The sequence below is a fragment of the Mus caroli genome, chromosome 2 (assembly GCF_900094665.2).
Source record: "Mus caroli chromosome 2, CAROLI_EIJ_v1.1, whole genome shotgun sequence".
NCBI classification, from domain to species: domain Eukaryota; kingdom Metazoa; phylum Chordata; class Mammalia; order Rodentia; family Muridae; genus Mus; species Mus caroli.
In genome coordinates, this window is record NC_034571.1 from 8,200,058 (window position 1) to 8,209,199 (window position 9,142).

Sequence of the window (9,142 nt, forward strand, 5' to 3'; positions counted from 1 at the left end):
TGGTTGAGAGCACTGACTGCTCTTCCAGAGGACCTGGGTTCAATTCCCAGCACCCATGTGGCAGCTCACAACTGTCTGTAACTCCATTCCCAGTAATTCTAGTTCCAGAGGACCTGACACCCTCACACAGACATACATGCAGGCTTAACACCAATGCACATGAAAGTAAAGTTAAAAATAAATCTTCTTTTAAAAATAAAAAAAATGCTACATGCTAACAAACATAGAAAGTGATTTTAAAGCATTTTCAAAATATTTTTATAACAGAGTGGTTTTTATCTAATATCCTAAATTTAGAGTTATAGCCTTGAGAGATAATAATTACTTAATATATCCAGAAATGTATGTGTCATCTTTTTAATAAATAATATATTATATTCTTAAATTAATTGGTAAATTTGGCATATACAGCCAATAAACATCGTAATAGAATAATATTATAACAATATTTTAAAGTACATCTCGCATTTTAAAGCAGTAATTGTAACATCTTTGTCATCTGGTGAATCAATTCTTTCCATTGACTGATTTTTTTTTAACAAATTGGTTGATGGGTAGATTTGCCATTCTACAGACGGGCTTTGGTGTACTCACCCATATTTCTGATTTCTGGTTTCTGTCTCACACAAAACTCTTTACTTAATCATGGCTTGAAAATTTATTTATCCATAAGAAAACATTATATGAGCCATGGTAGATATCACTGACCAAGATACTTAGGGCCTAAAAACCAAGGGAACTCCCAGACAGGTAGACACACAGACACAGCCAGACACACAGACACAGAATACAGAGCCTCCCCCTGCTCTTGCTATCTGGGAGCTTTTCACTGTATTTAATGCTAAATACAAGAATGCTTTTTGAAAGCTTTGTGAGTATCTAGCAACCTTCATCCATGCCATCAAGCCTGGTCCACCATGGTCCCTGTCTCCTCTCTCCATCCCTTGCTACTCATGCTGCTTTCTAGTGGATGATCAGCGGAGTTGGATTGAGGGTGGGGTGGCATGGTTTGTTCCAGCGATCTTGGTAAAGCCCTGGTGGATGGATGGCAAGGTTGAAGATCTCTAAATAGGATTCAAACTCTTGCTATGTGCACATTCGGGAAGCCTAGGTTTTCCTAATCTCTAAACAGCACAGACCTCTGAGAGCGGGGGTGGGGGTGGGGGTGGGGTGACATTTTCTAATGTAACCCGCTCAGTACTGGGCATACATGTTCAGTAAGAGATATGTTGACTGAAAGGTGGTCCTGTCCTCTTTTTAAAACCTGTGAATGAACTGCTTTATAGGCAGACTTCTCAGCCGGGCCGTGTTGAGGTGGAAACCATGGAAACAGTACCAATGACTGTGAGGGCCAGCAGCAAGGAGGACGAAGACACAGGAGCCTAACCACACGATTTCAGAAACTCAGGGAGACCTGCCCAGCTGAATCTGAAGGGAAGATACAAGGGCAGTTAGTCCAGCTGCACCTGGACACAGGAGAAACCAAATGTAATAATAGAGGTCTCTGGTATGATCTGTTTTACTGAGCCTGGGTGCCTCCCATATGCAGGCCTGGATCCCCGGTATCCGGAAGGACATCACCTTTCCTCCTGGTTCATCACAGAGGCCAACTTCCCAGAGTACAAGCAGCCTGAGCTCTCCTGGGAGTCTCCATTAAAAGCCTCGAGTTCCACTCAGAGATTAACTCAAAGCAGCTGATCTGCTAGACTCTCTTTTTCTATTCCCTACTCTGATTTGCAGTTTACAGAGATTAACAAGGCTCCCATTGTCTTCCAAGGCTCTTCTGGCACAGGAGATGTCTGTAAAGAAGACAGCAACATTTGAGCTCCTGAAGACATGGCCCTTTGCTGCTTTGTACATATTGGAAGAGAGCAGAGAACAGAAGAAGAGATACTGAGCCAGTGAACCCTTTTGTATAGGATTCATGACAAAACCGAACTCAGTGACTATGTATGTGTGTGTGTGTGTGTGTGTGTGTGTGTGTATGTAAACGTGTATATTTACATATACATTTATATTTATACTTTCTTTTCTATTATATCTACATATTGTATATGATTTATATTTGAAAGTGCTTTGTGTAGACAAAATAAAATATTTATTTTCAGTACAAAAAGCATTAAAATTATCAACAAAAAAAATGTTCCTCAAAGGAAAAGAGGAGAAAGAGGGGGGAAATGGTTCTAGTGTGAAAGGGATCTCAGGTTCTCTTTCAAAAACAGAGTCACACCACCACTGCCCTGCTTTTGGTGGGATTTTTAACCAAAGTTCCTGGTGAGTAGAAGCAACATGAACTAAACAATGGCAAGTCTGAGCCCAGCTAGCATTAGACACATACCTTTCTCTCTCTCTCCCCACTCCCTCCCTTTCTCCTCCCTCCCTTCCGCCTTCTTCATTTCTCCCCTTCCTACCCCTTTCCTGTTTATCACAACGATTTATAAAATCATAAGACAAATTCCACTTCTTTGTTTTATTTATTTATTATTTATTTGTTGGAGAGCCGTGGATAAAAAGGGCTTTGCCCCTAGTAGGCAAGTATTTCACCACTAAATCATATTCACATATCTAGGAGGTCAGAGACCTCCTAGATTTATAGACAAAATAATAGTAGCCTGGAGAAGTTGATCTGCCCAAAGTCACATAGCTCAACTAACGGCTACCACTTGGACAAAACTGGGGTGGGAAGTTGGGTAGGAGAGGAGCCCTGGTTGTGAGTCAGCTGCCAATGGGCCTGCCTCCTGCATCCTGGGTAAAGGGGAACCACCATAAGTATTTGGGAGATGAGTTAAACACCTGGTTCACAAGCTAACTGGCTTCTGCCAGTCATCAGTGTATGCGGTTTCTTTCATCAAAACTAAAGGAAGTCTTTCCGCATAGGTCATGGGCTTCCTCAGAACATGGTAGACTAGTTAGGTTGTTTAAATGGTGACCACCCTGCTTTGATTTTCCATTAAGGATCTTTTACTTTTTCTATTGCCTAAGATTGCCCCATTCCTGAGGAATTTTTTTTTTTTTTTTTTTTTTTTTTTAATCTAACAGCCAGAAATCTGCCTATAGTCCAGGTTGAGTTCATTTCTGAATATCTATACTGCCTTCTGGAGTTTGGAGAATTGGACTTTCTTTTGAACGTGACACTGGAACCTGCACGTTGTTGGAGTACCTCATTGTCCTCTAATATAAAAGCCAGCTGCTCCCTGGTCTATGGCACATAGAGTAGGCCTATCAGAGCATCTCACGTAGTGCTCTCGGTTACTCTATATGGAATGAATGAAATACAACAGGCTGTGCTCAGCAATGGCCCTGCTACCAGGGAACTGGCTGGGGTTGTTTTTCTCTGCCAGATGTGGTGGTTTGAAAAGCAATGACCCCTAAAGAGTTCTGTATTTGCCCCAAGAGTGGGGCAGTGTTGTGATACAGCTGACCATGTTTCGTTTGTTGTTGTTTTTGTGTGTTTTGTTGAAGAATATGGAAGGCTTTAGGACTTTGGACTAGGAAGACAGTTGAAAGGTAAACGTGGACCTTAATGGGTCATTCTAGTAGGTTCTTGGAAGACAGCAGTGCTGGAAAGTGTCACCTGTAGAGGTCCAGCTCAAGAAGTTTCAGAAGTTAACAATATTAGCAACTGGGCTAGAAGCCATTCTTGAGGCATTTTAAGGAAGAATGTAGCTGCTTTCTGCCCTTGTCCTATTAATCTGTTTGAGACTGAATTGAATTTTTGATCTAATTTCACTGTCAGATGATATTTCAAGACAGCCAAATACTGAATTTGTCACTTGGTTATTAGTTATGACTCTTATGCCGATCTATAAGCAAAAGGAGCAAATGGGAAAGAACAAAATGTACAGTTTGGGGAGAAAAAAAAAAAGAGTACCAGGGAACTTGGAGTTCAAGCCAGGATTTGGGCATGAAGAGATAAGAAAAAAAAAGTGAATGTCCTCGGGATGAGAGTCCTGCAATGAAAAGAAAAGGCTGTAGGGACTACTGGCTCATAAAGAGCAAAAAGAAAGTTTAAGCAAATGTAATCAAGGGTGGGGCTAGGCTCCAGGTCACACAGACAGCAAAACTTAGCAGTTTGGACTGTGTTCTAGCTTTAGAGTCTTGGCCATTTCAGGAAATGGTGAAAGTGAAACCTGAATTGTGTGGGAGATCCTCGAGCTGTTGGAAGTGGCAGGGGTGTGGGCTGCCTGCTAGAGAGAGCAGCAGACAGGAGTGGAACCAGCCTAGGGGAGAGAAGTTGTTGGTATCCGAGGTGGGAAGGTGGAGTCATCTAAACCCTTTTAACATCAGAGATGTCAGGATGTGGAGTTTACCCTGCTAGGTTTTGGTTTTGCTTTTGCCCACTATTTCATTACCATGTTCTCATTCCTCCCTTCTGGAATGGTAATGTATTGGAAGAGAACAATTTGCTTTTTGATTTTGCCAGGGGTTACAATTAAGACATTGCCCTGAGTCTCAGAAGGGACTCTGGACTTCAAAACTATGTTGAGAGTAAAAAGCTATGGGAACTTTTAAAGTTGGGCTTGGCACCTTTTGCATTATGGCATAGTTACAAGCTTATGGAGACCAAGAAGTGGAATTTGGTGGCTTGAATGAGAATGACCTCCAAAGGCTCGTGTATTTGGATGCTTGGTCCTCAGTTGGTGAACCTACTTCAGAAGGATTAGGAAGTATGGCTGTCTTAGTCAGGGTTTCTATTCCTGCACAAACATCATGACCAAAAAGCATGTTGGGGAGGAAAGGGCTTATTCAGCTTACACTTCCACATTGCTGTTCATCACCAAAGGAAGTCAGGACTGGAACTCAAGCAGGTCAGGGAGCAGGAGCTGATGCAGAGGACATGGAAGGATGTTACTGGCTTGCTTCTGGCTTGCTCAGCTTGCTGTCTTATAGGACTCAAGACTACCAGCCCAGGGATGGCACCACCCATAATGGGCCCTTCCACCCTTGATCACTAATTGAGAAAATGCTTACAGCTGGATCTCATGAAAGCATTTCCTCAAGGGAGGCTCCTTTCTCTGCGATAACTCCAGTTTGTGTCAAGTTGACACACAAAGCCAGTCAGTACAGTGGCCTTGGAGGAGGTGTGTCACTAGGAATGAGCTTTGAGATTTCAGATGCTCAAGCCAGACTCAGTGTCTCACACTTTTCCTACTGTCTGCCCAATGAGTTGTAGAGCTCTCAGCTACCTTTCTCCAGCACTCTATCTACCTGTATGCCATTATAGTTCCCACATAGTGATAATGGACTAAACCTCTGAACTATACACACACTCTAATTAAATACTTTTCTAAGAACTGCCATGGCCATAGTGTCTCCTCATGGCACTGTAACACTAAGACACCACCCTGTTCCCAGTTAGTTCTCAGTCTCATGTTTGTGCATCAGAGGTGAGCTCTCAGCTACTGCTCCAGCACCATGCCAGCCACCCTGCTGCCATGTTCTCTACCATGATGGACATGGACTCACTCTCTGACACTGTAAGCTCCAATAATCTCTTTATTCTATAAATTGCCTCAGTCAAGATAGAGATCATGGGTAGATGAGGAGAAACTTCCAGCATTGAGTCCTGGGCTCTTGAGTGTGCAAAGCCTAGGGAATGGTCCATGCATACAAGCTTACAGCTTGGAGCTCCAGAAGTCTCATGGTTTTAGTTCTCAAGGTGGAAGTTTACTGTTCTGTGAGTTAACCACCAGTGCCCTACGTGTGGCAGCTATTTAGTCTTAGCCTTTCAACAGCAGTGGGTGGTGGTGGCAGATAGCAGGTGGGACCTTCTAGAGTTATAGCTCTTATCCAGGCCTCTGATGCTGTGACCTTCCACCTTCAGCAACAAATGTTAGAATTCTCAAGCCAATGGTGCCTGGATCCCCAGCCTTTTGCAACATCTCGTCCTACAGCTCTTAGGATCAAAGTATCTGAGGCCCTTAGCCCTTAAGGCCTCTAGAGCGCTTCCAGTAACCAGGACACACATCCTGCCAATGGGTAACATCCTCAGAGGAGTAGCAATGATAGAGATAAAGACAAACAGAAAATAAATTATCACTATTCAAGAAAGAAAGGACAAAGTGGTTGTGATATTGGCTTTTAAGCATGATAGGCAAATTGGGTGGATTGCAGTTAACTAGGGCCCAACCAGCAGGTTCAGAGCCTTGGACTTCAGGCACACACAAGTGAATTATCCACTAGTTAACTGCAAATTCATTCTGGGTTCTTGACTACGCTTTCGAATACTTGTCTTCACTATTAAAAACCTAGTAAATATTCACTTCCACCAAAAAAAAAAAATGCACCCTGGGAACCAACCAAAGAGCATACATGGACCTAGGTCCCCTGCATTTATGTAGCAGATGTGCAGCTTGGTCTTCACAAGAGTCTCCCAACAATTCTTGGCTGCGTGTGGATCCTGTCCCCAAAACTGTGCTGCCTTGTCTGGCGTCAATGGGAGAGGATGTGCCTAGTCTTGCAGTGACTTGATGTGGCAGGGAAGGTTGGAGACCAGTGGGGTCCTCTCCCTTCTCAGTGCAGGGAATGGAGGGTGGGGTTTTGTGAGGGGGTGGTGACTGGGTGGAGAGGAAGAGAGGGCTGTGATGTGTATGTTAAGTGAATAAATAAATGACAGAAATGATCATTTGTGTGGTATACTTGCTCATACACCATTTGCTTCTTACCCTGTGTGTCATCCATCTCATAGATTACCAGACTATAATAACAAATGCATGTGTGGTGATTTGAATCGAAATGGCCCCCAAAGACTCATGTCTTTGAATGCTTGTCACATAGGGTGTGGCACTATTAGGAGTTGTGGCCTTATGGGAGTAGGTTTGGCCTTGTTGGAAGAAGTGTGTCACTGTGGAGGCAGGCTTTGAGATGCTACATATGCTCAATCTATGCCCAGTGTTGCACAGTTTCTCCTTGCTGCCTGTAGATCAAGATGTAGAACTCTTAGCTCCATCCCCAACACCATGTCTGTCTGGATGCTGCCATACTTTCTGCCATGACAATAATGGACTAATCCTCTGAAACTGCAAGCCACCCCCAATGAAATGTTTTCATTTGTAAGAGTTGCCTTGGTCATGGTGTCTCTTCACAGCAATAAAACCCTAAGACAGCAAATGTAAGGAAAAAAATTTGCTTTAAAATTATGCAAACATTTGGTAGAATTAAAAGCTTAAGATTCTCATGAGTGTGGAGCAGGTGCACCATCTAATATAGCTGGAATTGTAACAAAGGGATGTGTTGTGTCACATCAAAGAGGCATCTGTAAAGTCACATGTCACCCAGGTTTCAGATTCCCTTTGTATGGCCAGTCCATTTGTCACCGTATTCTGGGATTCTCCAGATCAACACATTCAGTGTCAGAGTGGTGAGATTTTATCTTAGAACTGTTACTATTACTCTAGGGAGGAAACTGTCAGGGCTTCTCAACACCAAGGCAAGAGCTTGGGCATCAACAACTACTTAGCCTGGAGCCAAACCAGTACAATTCAAATTCACACAATCTAGCTTTTATTTATGGATGTTACCTAATAAAAAGGACCCTCCACTGTGCTACTGAGTTGTATTTAAAACATTCTCATTTTGGAGCTGGTCCCAGTGGGGTAAGAGCGGGTGAGTTGGCCCTAACCCTCACCAGCTGTAGCACTAGAGAGAACAGACCCCACTCCTTACCAGGGCAGCAAGGTAGAGCTGGTCTTGGCTGTGTGGGATTGGAAGTGTCAGCCCACAGGACTGTAAGAGTGGGAGAGCTGGCCCTGCCCTGGCAGGGGCAGTGCTGGACAGCTGGACCTATTGTGGAGAGTGCTCAACAGCTGTTAGGCTGAACACCTCAGCCACTACCCAACCCAGATCTCGGGCTTTGGGTTGGTCCAGCCCAACTGTACCCCATCTATGAGGGAGAATTTAATGGCTCATCCTATAGTTCCAAAGCTGCAGGATTTCCATGACACAGGGGGACAACAGGGTATCAGAGAGGAGTCCCTGTGAGGATCCAGTATTGACGGTGTAGCAGAAGCCAGAGGTCTGGAACCAGATCAATGATTCACGAAGTGAACATTTGTCAAGTAAAGCTGGACAAAAGGGTACACTGTGTGATACACAGTGACACACTGCAGCTTCTGCAGCAAGCTGTGTCTTTTGTTCTTTAATTAATTTTTTATTTTTATTTTTTGTTTTCTTTTGAGGGGAGGTTTCAAGGGCAGAGGGCAGATATGGAGGGATAGGGAGATGAGTGGGATTGGAGTATATGATGTGAAATTCACAAGTAATTAATAAAAAGTGAGTTAAAAATCCCATTTAAAATGGTTGCATTACTTAATTAAAACAATGTTAAATAAAATGTTGCAAGGGGTTGGGGGGGGGGGAGAAGACTTGGAGTGTTACACACCCATGTTCCCAGCTCTTGGGGCAAAGAGAACCAAAAGCTCAAGGCCAGTCTACAGAGGGAGACCTGTGTCACATAAGCGTACAATCAGGAAGTTATAAAGCAGAAGTAGTGTGTGCAGCTTAAGTTTCTTTTTAGTAAGTTACTAGAAGGATTGCTCAATAACTGTTAAGTAAAACTGAAATAAAATCTTAGAGGGCAAAGGTTCTGCAAGAACTGTGACCAATCAGCGGAACCTTGGATCGCAGCTCCTCATCTCTGGCTTCACATGACCAGCTGCTCCCTCTGGTAGATCGCTGTCTTAGTTAGGGTTTTACTGCTGGGAACAGACACCATGACCAAGGCAACTCTTGTAAGGACAGCATTTAATTGGGGCTGGCTTACAGGTTCAGACCATTGTCATCAAGGCAAGAGCACAGCAGCATCCTGGCAGGCATGGTGCAGGGGGAGGGTTCTACACCTTCATCTGAAGGCTGCTAGTAGAATACTGACTTCTAGGCAGCTAGGGTGAGGGTCTTAAGAGCACACCCACAGTGACACACCTGCTCCAACAGGGCCACACCTCCTAATAGTGCCACTCCTTGAGCCAAGCATATACAAACCATCACAATCGCCTTACAAGGAACGTGGCTGCTAATTACATTAAAAGCACTAATTATAAGAATGCAACCTTCGGTTAGGGAAGCAGAAACCGGCCTGAGTAGGGCCACAGGCCTCATCCGGCTGGAACAGCACCGGTGTAGCTAGAGCGCAGGGTCGGCTGAC

At 43.9% G+C, this 9,142-nt stretch overlaps 1 protein-coding gene across 6 annotated transcripts in view; it reads left to right on the forward strand.

Moving 5' to 3' along the window:
- The window catches only part of Il15ra (interleukin 15 receptor subunit alpha), a 31,015-nt gene extending 28,882 nt beyond the window's left edge, over positions 1-2,133 (forward strand). For 3 of the 6 annotated variants that reach the window (XM_021186490.2, XM_029474193.1, XM_021186483.2), the window contains one exon: positions 1,287-2,116. In XM_021186490.2, the coding sequence (XP_021042149.1) occupies positions 1,287-1,386 (100 nt within the window). In that variant the 3' untranslated portion in view covers positions 1,387-2,116. Of the gene's footprint in view, positions 1-1,286 lie in introns of all 6 variants that reach the window. The other 3 variants (XM_029474194.1, XM_021186511.2, XM_021186500.2) reach the window with 1 other exon arrangement.
- Positions 2,134-9,142: the final 7,009 nt, after the last annotated feature.